Source organism: Nannobrachium achirus (genome assembly GCF_963921795.1).
Source record: "Nannobrachium achirus genome assembly, chromosome: 18".
Taxonomy (NCBI): Eukaryota; Metazoa; Chordata; class Actinopteri; order Myctophiformes; family Myctophidae; genus Nannobrachium; species Nannobrachium achirus.
In genome coordinates this window covers 37441660-37454111 of record NC_137825.1, presented here as the reverse complement: position 1 = coordinate 37454111, position 12452 = coordinate 37441660, and the positions used below count along the sequence as shown (strand labels likewise).

General features: G+C 41.0%; 1 protein-coding gene across 1 annotated transcript; it reads right to left on the bottom strand.

Annotated features, from left to right (window-relative positions):
- Positions 1-1951: 1951 nt before the first annotated feature.
- rundc3ab (RUN domain containing 3Ab) lies at positions 1952-11052 on the bottom strand (the record flags this gene model as incomplete). Its single annotated transcript, XM_080747877.1, has 11 exons — positions 1952-2091; positions 3081-3184; positions 3502-3621; positions 4104-4261; positions 5336-5501; positions 6333-6413; positions 6702-6791; positions 7169-7254; positions 7494-7621; positions 7974-8101; positions 10946-11052. 11 exons carry the CDS (start codon positions 11050-11052, stop codon positions 1952-1954), a joined length of 1308 nt encoding a protein of 435 aa, XP_080604003.1.
- Between the last annotated feature and the right edge of the window lie 1400 nt (positions 11053-12452).

Sequence of the window (12452 nt, the reverse complement as noted above, 5' to 3'; positions counted from 1 at the left end):
GTGTGCTTTGTGAGAGATAACTGTCCTTAAGACTGAGTTTAAGGGAGTGCCAAAGCCAAGACAGGAGAAGAGAGGCGAGATAACACGTGCAGTTGCAGCTAACTTGTAAAGACAGACCTCAGAGAAATATTGAGGGTCCAAATGTCCTTTTCATCTATCAGAGGCACAAAACCGGACTGCCCATAAGCCCAATGTCGGACCTCAACCTACACTAAGATAACAGGCTCTTGCGTCAGCCTCTTTGAAATGGGAGTGAGTGAATGAGCGTTATCACCAAAGGGAAACGCGTTGAAGCATGAGTCAACCTTGCTCATCTGTCTAGTTTAGCTGCCACAAACAATTGATGTCACCGGAACAAAATGGCAGACAACAAAAGACAGACAAAGTCAACCTAACTTTGTTTGACCCATAGGCACCCATTCATTTACAGCCTGGGAGTTAATTGGACAGTATGTCGATGTGGAATGTGTCTTCTGCATTATCTATTTCCAGCTACTAACAAGGGACCTCCAGCTGTTGTTTGTGTAGCTCTGTGTATTTGTCTGTGCTAATTAATGAATCCATTAACCTATGACCTCGCACAGGCTTTGTACTGTTTGGTGACCATTTGATGAAGGATGTGATGGTTCACAAAGTTAAGATACAAAGGTTGGATACGAGATTGTGCTCAGCATAAATCTAGATGGTTGTGAGATGAGTTTCTTAAACATACATTGGAAAACTTTGTATGTGCAGTGTGTGTGTAATACTCTACAACTCTACATGATGAAACGACAGCAAATGCAGAACCACAGCCCACATGCATAATAATGTTTAAAAAATAAAAGCAGGTTTATTGCAGTTTTAAATATCATGATCCATCCCAACTTCCATTGCATGAGATAGTAATTTAAATTAAGTTCAACAAAACAATTAAGTAATGATATAAATGATAGTATAAAAACAATATAGCACACAAAACAAAAATGAGCAAATAACTAACACACACACACACACACTCACTCACTCACTCACTCACACAAGTGCGCAGCTGCGCGCATGCACACACAGACACACAGACACTCACGCACGCACGCACGCACACACACACACACACACACACACACACACACACACTGAAAATTCTCATTTTCAGTCCAGCACAAACGACTCCATAAAGCCAGGTTTGTGGGACAAGTCACATAAAACTCTGCATAGCTGCAATGCACCTTTGCATTTATATGTAATTGAGTTGGATGTTTTTGCTGCAAACCATTTTACGCGGCAGGACTTGCATGCCACATCCTGGAACTCTAAATCCAACTTTTCACTGGATAAGCCGTAACCCCTCATTGATCCTATGAACACAAAGCCACCTCAACTCATGCACACAATCGAAAACCCAATAGTACAATTTATGAGACAAATGACCCCTTCACTTCTCTTACATCAATTAAACAGTCTGTTTATAACATTCCTTATGTTGGACATTTCCTAAAAGGTTATAACGGTTCATCTGTCCTGCTCTGCCAGTGCATACAGTGCACAGAATGAGATACCACTAGCAGACTGATAAGACGGATGGACATACACTACAACTGTGTAGAGGGAGAATGCTAAATGCGCAGGTCAGTGGGGACAAATACATCATATACTGTAAGAATGAGCAGCATGAAGCAAGAGAGGTCGAACATCCACTGGTTTGTGGTCAGCAATCATGTCACAACAATGAAAGACAGTGAAAGTGAAGGGGGTCGTTGGGCAGTAATGCAGCTATTCCTGTCTTTTTTATAGTCCCAGATAGAGAAGCTAGTACTCTATCGTAAACCTAGAGAGTCCTTGCAGAACAGTGTTTTGTAACTGGGCTCTGGGAGATCTGTCCTTCCACCAAGGCAGTCTTTTTTGTTTTGTTTTTCTCACGTTGAATTGTCTCAGTGTCTGTGGGTGGTTGGCAGTGTTTCTCTGACGCCCCCTAACTGGGAGAGAGAGCAGGGCTGTTCTCTGTGCTGATGTTGACCAGGCACTCACTGGACTTGAGGCTGGCCAGAGATTTGCAGCTTGGAAGGGAGGCCAAGGATCCACACAGCCCCATCATAGAAGTGTAGTCCTTATCTGGATGGGAGGGAGGAATATACAGTACACAGGAGAGGAGGATCAATGTGTGTGTGTGTGTGTGTGTGTGTGTGTGTGTGTGTGTGTGTGTGTGTGTGTGTGTGTGTGTGTGTGTGTGTGTGTGTGTGTGTGTGTGTGTGTGTGTGTGTGGTGTGCCTGCTTGTGTCTGCAAATGCATAACTAGGCAGTTTAAGCTGCCCGTTTCTACAACCGCAACGTGAGGCGGGACTACGGCTTCTATGACGTAATCGCCGTGGCGGTCAAAATCGTTAAAGGAGTACTTCACCACTTTTCAACCTATCTTCATATAATTGGTCCACACAAAAAAATAGCTTTTTTTTTCTTTTCTTTTTTACTCATTGGAGGGTTGTGGGCAGGTCAGAAACCCATCGTCTTGTGACATCATCGATTGGAAATCCAAGCTAATAGAAAATGCAGGCTTTCTACTCCTGAAAAGTTGCAATGTTAAAGTGGAAGCCATTGTTCTCGTGATAATAAAAATCGAAATATTTCTTTCAAAAATATTGATTATTATTTTTTTTTTATTATGATGTCATAAGACGATGGATTTCTGAACTTCCCACAGCTCTCCTAAGAGACTTGGACAGAGTAGAAAAAAATAGTGCTATTTTATTATGAACATTAGTGAGGACCTATTATATGAAGATGGGTTGAAAAGTGGCAAAGTCCTCCTTTAAGCAAACAACCATCGTTGACGGGGTCCCACCCCTTTTACTGAACTCTTTGGTTCCCATGGCGACGCGTCTATGCCCATATATGGAGATGCCGTAGCCGTCCAAAGCTTAACGTCGCTATTATCCATGGGTGCAAACTCTCGTGTGTTTTGTGAACAAAACGCAACTACGTACACATGCTAGCCTGCTTGTGTGTGTTTGTTCATGTTTCATTCCATGAACCTAAATCATGCGACCACCTCATAAGTGCATCAGAAGGTGTGCCGTGTACAGTATGTCTGTTGTCTGCTGTACCTGCGTTGCACCAGGCTCCTCCGTTCTGTTTGCCCTCAATCCTCTGGGAGTCGGAATCTAGGCTGACTTCCACTGACAGAAGCTCAGTGCTGGGGAAGCTCCTCCTACAGGTGCACAAAGGAAAGCAACTATGGTCAACAATGTAGCTGCAACCTGGTTTAACCACTTTCAACCTGGCGTTCCTATTTTGGACATGTCATTATAGGCTTTTTTTAAAGCAGGTTTTGCTGTGCGACAGTATCATATGACTACATATAAATAATGTTTTTAATATGAGTGTTGTCTGTCCCAATGCAGAATGCACACACTGTGTTTATTCCTTATTAATGTAATGAACGAGCACAGAAAAAAACTGGAAGGGGAAAATAATGTACATTATTTTGTCACACATTATTTTCACCAGGGAAGTAAGGTTTTGTACCTGCGGAATAGCTTGTTGTCCACTTGGTTGTTGTATGGCTGGAGGGTTGGCCATTGGTTGACCAAAGGGATTGTAAGGTTTTTGGCCAAATGGTTAGAGTCACATGGAATCAGGCTTGTCCTGAAAAACACAAGGTTCAAATGTAATCAAAGTCAGGTTTTATCAAAATAATGTTTTGATACAGATACTTTACAACTGCTTGTTGAGATGGCTCAACCAATATGCAAAATATAACTGGGTGGTTATTCTTTGTCAAAGGTATGTTATCATTGTGTTTTAATACATTTTAAAGTGTAAAGAAAACTCTTTACACTTTGACTGAAATTCAAACATCCTTACTAAACACGGAATTATGTTATTTTGGGCAAAATATAAACAAACACCATGTCTAAAAAGTAAAGGGAAAATGTTTATTTACAACATGAATTGCCAATGGCCTTTTAAGGTTGTTACAAGCAATGAAAGGGCTGGTTATGAACGAGAGGCATGCGGATGCTGGCCTGCATTCTCCCCTCTCACGAAATGATGCATGGCCAAGGGGCCACCATCTTTAGGTATGCAATTCACATGCAGTTATATGAATACTTGTGTATTGCCCTCACAGTTGCTCCTGTAGCTCTAAGACAATGGCTTCAAGTTCCCTCTTCTCTTCTTGGCTCTGGCTCTCTAGCTCCTCCAACCTGGCCTTCAGTTTCTTGTTCTCTGCCGCCATGTTCTTCTCCTGGGACTCGCGCAGACGCACAAGCTCCTCCAGATAGCCCTACACTCAAACATACATACATACATACTGTACATACATACATCTGAGCTCCAGTCTTCTCTTTCCCGGACAGCCATATATAGCCACTTCATCCTGGGGGATCCCTAGGCGCTCCAAAGCCAGCATGGAGATACAATCCACCCCATCTGGTCCTTGGTCTGCCTGGGGACCTCCTTTCCAGTGGGACGTGCCCAGAGGGATACCGGTCAAGTGGGCACTAGGGACATCTGGGCACCTCGATGTAAAACTGGCTATTTTGTCCAAAATGTTTAAAAATAAAATATTTTAAAAATAGTCTTAAGTAAAAGAAAGTATACATGATGTGAACATGCATGGTACATCATTATTAGACTTTATGTTATCCTTCAACTTCTTGTTTATGCCCATAAATGATGGATATTCAGGTTTTGGAGCAATTTGTAGCAATTGTAGAAATATTAGAACTTAACTGTCAAATGTTTAAGCATGTAATGATCATATATATATTTTCTAACATTTTGGACAAAATAGACAATTTTACATTGAGGTGCCCAGATGCCCTAGTGCCCACCTGACCTGTTACCGCCCAGGGGACTTCCCCAGGGAGACGCTCAAGAGGAGACGCTCAAGTGTTGAGGCAGGGTCTCTACTCCCGAGTCTCTCCCAGGTGACTGAACTTCTGTCACCCCCTGGCTAGGGGAGACACCAGCCACCCGTCTAAGAAAACTAATTTTGTCCACTTTTAGACTGTATACTATTGCTAGCTGTCTCCCTCTTCCAATGGAGGGAGGTGATTGTAACGGTATCTCAATTACAATAAAGATAGTGCCGCATCTAGTGTTTCTTTACTGTATGTGTCTGTCCTATGATTATGAATATTTTTTTAATCTTGTGTAACAGATGAGTGTCCATAGTGCACTCCACTCCACATTGCTGTAATTCTACTGTAACATGCTGCCTGGTGAATGCCACTTCTCAAGGCTCTGGAGGCATTTTCCTTCCCATTTCAAGCGCAAACTGTTGCATCTTAATTATCTGAAATAAACAAACAAATAACATGTCTATCTTTTTATGAAAACAAAGATGGCTGCCCACCTTCTGAGCGTAGACAATCTTGTATCTCTGCTCCATTTTGCGGCATTTGGTGCTCCAGCTCTCCTCGTCCGGGACCAACGGGACATAGGGGTGCTCGGGAACACTGTCGTCACTAGCACTGCTGTCCACGCTCTGTCTGTCCTCATCGTCACTCAGGTAGTCATAGCTAAAGGTGATGCGGCCAAAGGATATTTACAAAATGTCATTGAGAATTGAATAGCATACTTCAAACTGACAGTTTATCTGCAACACTGTAGGTGCCCCTAAAATATATTTGATTGAATAGCACAACCTATGCTACCCTTGTCTTAAAAAGTATAGTGGTTTAGGATTTACTTTATTGACTGGGGTCCCCCAGGGCTCCTTATTTGGTCCCCTCCTTTTTTCTCTCTCTCTCTACGCCATACATGAAAATAGTTGATCTACAAGCTCACAACTCGGCACGAAGCAATATGTTGTGATCTTGTAGATCTGCTATTTTGGCCTAATACAATCTACCGGTATATAATGAGATGTACTCTAGTCTATACAGCAACATACATACAGTACTTCTCTTCTGATATTGTGAAGCTTAAGGGCATAGCAAAGTAGCCTTGCTGGCCAGGAAGTATTTATTGTAATGACTTTATAATGTCAAAAATAAAATCGAACTAATTAATGATCTAAGTAGCCATGTACTGTGGATGGTTTATTTTATGGCCAGTCATTTTGTACGTAGCATCACATCAGTATTGCATAATTTATTTTATAAATGTATATAATATGTTTGGTTTTGTGTGGGTGAAAATTAAATCTCAACTTAGCGTCCCATTCTGTAATTGGACTGAACACACTGAGACGAATTCCTAGAAACTGCTATAGCTGTACAATTATTAGTCTTGAATCTTTAGTAATAGATAAGATCAAAAGGTGATTTATCTGACACTTCAAGTTTTGCATTGGCAATTTGTATGATGTGTGAAATGGTGGCATCAGCACATGTCATTCTTTGTTTTACCTCTGTGTGAATTTCAAGTATGGTGTATAGTCAATCACAGACGTTGATTTGCCATCCAAGGCTTCCCCTTTCAGACAGAAACTGCAGACAGAGAGTAGCATGAATTCCACCAAGAAAACACTGTCCATATTATTTGGTGCCCATTTTGCTCTTATGTCAAATTCAGGGGAAGGGAAACTGCACCTCGCCAGTGGTGAATATGATGTATGAGCAAAATGTGAATTAATATGATCAATACAGCACACTCTTCTAACAATTAGGTTGACACACATAAAAGCATTGCGCTCACCAATTATTTTGGTACATCAGTAAGTGATATTCAAATAAATGATCTGATTAATTTTACATTAAAAATGTGAAGTTACGTACCTAAAGTCTATGGCTCCGAGGCCAATGAGCATCCCTGTTAGGACAGTAGCCTCCTCTCTCAACACGATGGCTCCTTCTCCATAGAACCTCCTAAAACATGAACACACACACACACACACACACACACACACACACACACACACACACACACACACACACACACACAAAATAAATATATATATATATATATATGTGTGTGTGTGTGTGTGTGTGTGTGTGTGTGTGTGTGTGTGTGTGTGTGTGTGTGTGTGTGTGTGTGTGTGTGTGTGTGTGTGTTCACGTATATGTGTAAATATATGTAAATTTGTCAATCAATCAACGTCAGAAAAGCGTGGTTCTGACATGACATGACTACTAGACCATATTCACACAGCTCTTACACTAAGGCAAAAGGGCCACTGTGTGAATATAATCAATTAGCACTTGTGAACGCTTGTGACATGGTGAGGTGTGCTGGTTCTTCTAACCTGGTGGTCCTGCTGTCTCTCAGGGCAGTGGCAATGTACTCTGACAGTCTCTTCTCCATTAGAGCTACTCTAATCCAGGCTCGACCCTGAAGGTTCACGCACAAAGTCAAGAAAGAAGATCTTAATGCTCAGTCCACTCGTACCCTCGAAGCTCACAAACAGGCCCTCGCGTAAGGTTAGTCAGTCTTGGTTTTTATACTTATCAGGACCTTAATAAAGTGGCCTATTGTGTTCTTCTGATATTGAAGAACACTATTTATAACACAAAATGTCAGAGGTATTATTGCATAATAAATGAATAATCTGATCAGAATGTAGGACTTGCCTTGGCACTGGAGGTACCGATGTTCTCCATGTTCTCAATGCTGCTGATGCAGCTATTTGGGACTTTGGCACAGGCCAGACGGATGAAGTCCCAGTAACTACGCTGGACATCAAACCAGCTCCCTGAGCCTGCAAGAAAGTAATGTATGTATGAATATCATTTATATATATTAATTGCACTAAAGACAGTAAAGATTTGAAATAGAAAAATAAATAATCAATTTGAATACCATATAAGATTTTCCCAAAATAACTAAAATAGCAGATCTACAAACTCACAACGCATTACATTGCAACACGCGACGAGCTTGTAGATGTGTCCAGTATTTTTGTGCAACGCCATTGTACAAAAGGTTGTTGTTTCTTTATCATAAAAAACATGCTTCAGTTCTCGATTATTTGATTAATCTAAAAAGTATTTGATAGATTAATCGCTAAGAAGAATATAATCGTCCTCTCTAGTCTGTCCTTTGAACCTCATCATAGTCATTGCCTTTAAAGCGGTGGCTGAGGATGTGTTCCAGGATGGCTGCAAAGTTGATGAATTCTTCTGATGAGTCATCGATGGGCTCGGCCGTGTACTTCTCTAAAAGTGTCTTCACTGAGAACCTGCAGAGGATGGGCGTGTGAGACACAGATACAGAGAGACAGACACAGAGAGAGAGAGAGAGAGTTTGGTTACTGGTAATCGAGTCATCATGGGAAATTCACAAAGTCAAGCTTGTTTCACATCAGATTAAGCAAAGGTCTGATTAGACTGACATCATGCAACCATACCGGAAATGAAGTAATTCAGTAATGTTGCCAGCTGTCTGTAATGAATGAGTAATGCTCAGTGTCATTAAATGTACAAGATGGCTCTCATCATATAGCAAAGGCATGTTTTTAAGTATATATCTTCCCAAGCCATTATGGCTGTGTGGATAGGCTATAAGCATTTGGTTCACATGCATTTTACCATGCCTCCATGTGATGGCCTGCTACCTCTACACTCATGATGTCAACCTTTTACTGTGAGAAGGCTTTGTAGAGTGCTATCTGTTTTTCCAAGAAGCCATTCATTACATGTGACATGTCAATTTCACAAGTATAAAGCAGAAACAACCAGCTCCGGCTTTTGGGGCATAAAACTTTATTAAAATAAAATCTTTATTTTACATGCAAAATGAGGGTGTGACAATACCCCAGCATGATGAAAGGCTCAGACCATATCCACACACCACAGTGATGTTTCCATTTTAAAAACATCATTCACCAACTGTCAGTCATTCAGTGTGAGGATCACACTGAGTCACTCACTATGCACATCATCACTCTCAACTCCAGCATAACAAAGATACAACTACATTAAATAACATTCCTACTTCCTTTAGGAAATGAACTGAGCTGACTCATGTGCTGTGGTAACCCAAAAAGACGTAGCTTGAGAGCACAATTATGTCCTTAAGAGACTAAATAATTCAGGAAGTCCATTCATAGAGAACATGCCTGTCAAATACGCTTTGTCCAATGAGATGGACATTCTGTGATGATCAGCTGACCTCTACTGGACATTTAGTGATTCATTGTACAAATGATAAGCTCTATATTAGTCAATACAGACTAGAGCAACATATTTATGGATACACATTTTTATTAATATCACACACACAGCCGGTTATATGATTGATTGATTGATTGATTGATTGATTGACTGATTTATTGATTGATTGATTGAAATATCACTCTTTTTGAATTGTTAGACAATTTGTTTTCAATTTGTTTCAATCTACATACTGTATACTGAATATACTTTGTACAGTACACATAAACAGACTAATGGCACAATAGAGACATACAAACATGCTAGACATATTGACACACACACACACACACACACACACACACACACACACACACACACACACACACACACACACACACACACACACACACACGTGCGTGTGCGTGCGTGCTTATGTGCGGCATGTGCGTTTGTGTGTGTGCCAGTGTGCATTTTTCCATTAAGACAATGCTTATCTTAACACTGGCTCGGGAACAAAGCCAGCTTGGCAAGTGATTTCACTCTCCATTGTTCAATGGATAACAATGTCTCCTTCAGCTAGTCTGACCCTGGTCAGGTCCTGGATCTGACCCTGGATCAGATTCGCTTACACCTCCCTCAGGAAACAGACAGCAGGGCTAACAGTACAGCACTTCTAGGCTCGCCAGCTGCCCTGCTAATAGGTGCAATGTTGCTCGCCTGCACAATTATTGTGTTTGTGTTTGTGTGTGTGTGTGTGTGTGTGTGTGTGTGTGTGTGTGTGTGTGTGTGTGTGTGTGTGCACACTGTGCACGCGCACGCACATTTGTGAGACGTGTTGTATATATTATTCAAACTTCTTTTGAATATAATGTTAAATGCCTACAGCATTAATGAGCAGGGGTGGAAGAAATACTCAGATTAGCAATGCCACAATGTACAAATATACGCACTATGTTACAACTTATAAGTAAAAGTCCTGTATTCAAAATTGGCATCAAAATACACTTAAAGTACCAAAAGTAAAATGGCTGCTGCTCAGTATGCAGAATGTCCCATTTCACCGTTGCTGTTTATGTTTTGTGTTTAAAAAGCTTTCAAAATCTTTAGGAAATAACTGAACTACAAGATGTGTCTCGTGAGCTTGTAGATTGGCTATTTTTGAATAGTATAAAATAACACTTAAATTGGTTCATGTATGTTTTGTAATCTACAAAGAACCTTGAAACTACATTTTCAAATCATTAGCCTAATGTAAAAAGTAAAATATTTGCATAGATGTAGGCCTAGTGGAGTATAAAGTACTGACATTTTAAACTCAAGTAAAGTAAATACCTCAAAACGACCTAAGTACAGTAGACCTACTAGAGTAAATGTACTAATAATGGCGTAGGCCTACTGTCCACACCACTGCTAATGAGGCCTCTGTGTCCTGGCTCCCTGGGGTACCATCTGTATGTCCTTGCTCCCGGAAGGTTGTCGTCATAGCAACCACATCATCACCAGGAAGAAAGAAATAAAGCTCGCGTCTCGTGATGACACCGTCACCACACCACCACTCACTCAACTCTCCAAAAAGCCGCTCTAAAATATAAAGCCAAGCCATACATCGTATTTTAAGATGTAGTCTTCGTACGGCCTGGTGTGCCTCCCATCCTTGCTTCCCGTTGTCCTTGTTTAAATAAGGACTTGCTATAGAATGACGTAAGCAGGGATCTCGTAAATAAGTGGCTTCTTTGACAAGATAAGGCAACGCAGAAAGCAATAATCTTGAGTGTAGATCAGGTGTAGATACACCACTACAGCTATTGATGTTGCGATATAGCAAAGATCGCCCCTTGTTCAAAACAATAACGCATACAAAATGCATGTAGGCGTTTTCTACCGACCTGATGATAGGCCTATACAAAACACAAATCGGATCAGCTTACCTGCAGACGGTGAGCAGGTTTTTCCGCTCCACTGACACATTGCGAGCGGATGCCTTTTTCGCGACATCTCCCATGGCCATCGCTGCCTGCACACAACCTGGCTCCATGCAGGAGAGCACGGGACCCCTCCCTCAGTCCCTCCCTCCTACCGGCCCACGTTCTTCATGCGTCCCTCGGATGGAACAATGAAGGAGGCAGCAGCTGCTGCTGTCATCAAAGCTAGTCTAGCAAGTAGCAAGCAACTTCCCCTCAGCCTGTTATTGTTGACGCTTCACCATGGCACATGATGCCCTCACGGTCACATCATGGGCCTTTCCCTGGCTTGCTGTCTCCTGACTCTCCTCCTCCTTCCATCCGTTGTTCCGTTTTCTCTCCTCCTTCTTTCAGCCCGCCTCCTTTTTATTAGGCTACTTCATCATCATGACCTCATGTCATGCAGCCCGCATCTTGCAGACTAGAAACATGACGAGTCACTTGACTAAAGTAAAGTAAATTGGTCACCGTTTTGATAGCAATTTGCTTGGGCATTTTAGTGTGATGTCGTCATCATCATCATCATCATCATCATCATCATCATCATCATCATCATCAATTGAACCCATTGCCTGGCCCTGAGCCATTGGCAACACAGTCATCAAACCATGGGTTTCTGCCATCCTAAGTTGGGGGAGAGGGTCGTTCTCGTTCTTCTTTAGGGTCTACTCTAAAGGATTTATCAGAGGCTGGGAGGGAGTAGTCCTGCTTACAGATAACACAGATAGGTCTAACTTTGATTATCTATAATTATCAAAAACGAACAATAAAGAAATAAGGATATTTCTAGATAGCAGCTACCATTACATGGTGAATTATTGCATTGTTGCACGATGCAATTTCTATTATGTATTTTGTAATCTAATTAATCCTGCACCATGACCAAAGTTACGAGCAAGTTGGTCCACTGTGTTCTAACAAAAGTGAATTCACAAATAGCCAAAAGATTATCTTATGGTTATGGCTTTAATTTGATATGCTCATTCACATACAGTTAACGTGAAAAAAATCACAGAATTGAGGATAATACTCCACCTTGTAATGATTTAATTTGTACAACAGGGGGCAGAAAAGCATCAATTTGTTTTCCACTGCATACACCTCACACCATAGCACATTATTAATGGCAATGGTATTATGGTAGTAATCTTTTAAAATACTTTAGCTGAGAATTGTTCCTTTTTATTTCACTATGTACAGTATATGTACATGACAGCATTTTGGAATGTTCTGTAATGAAAATGTCTTCTTTTTACCTTAAATATCCAACCTATAGGCTTTTACTTTGTAGTAAGCCTGTTCAGGCCTCATATTCATTTGTAGTGGTATGCAACATTGTTTTTAATTCCTCAGTGTTCTAAAAACATACAATAAACAACAAATTAATATTTTCTCGTGAACCTGTAGACATAAAATATAGCATTCTCTCAAGTCTGAGAGTACAAATGTAACTAAACAAATGGTTACAACAACA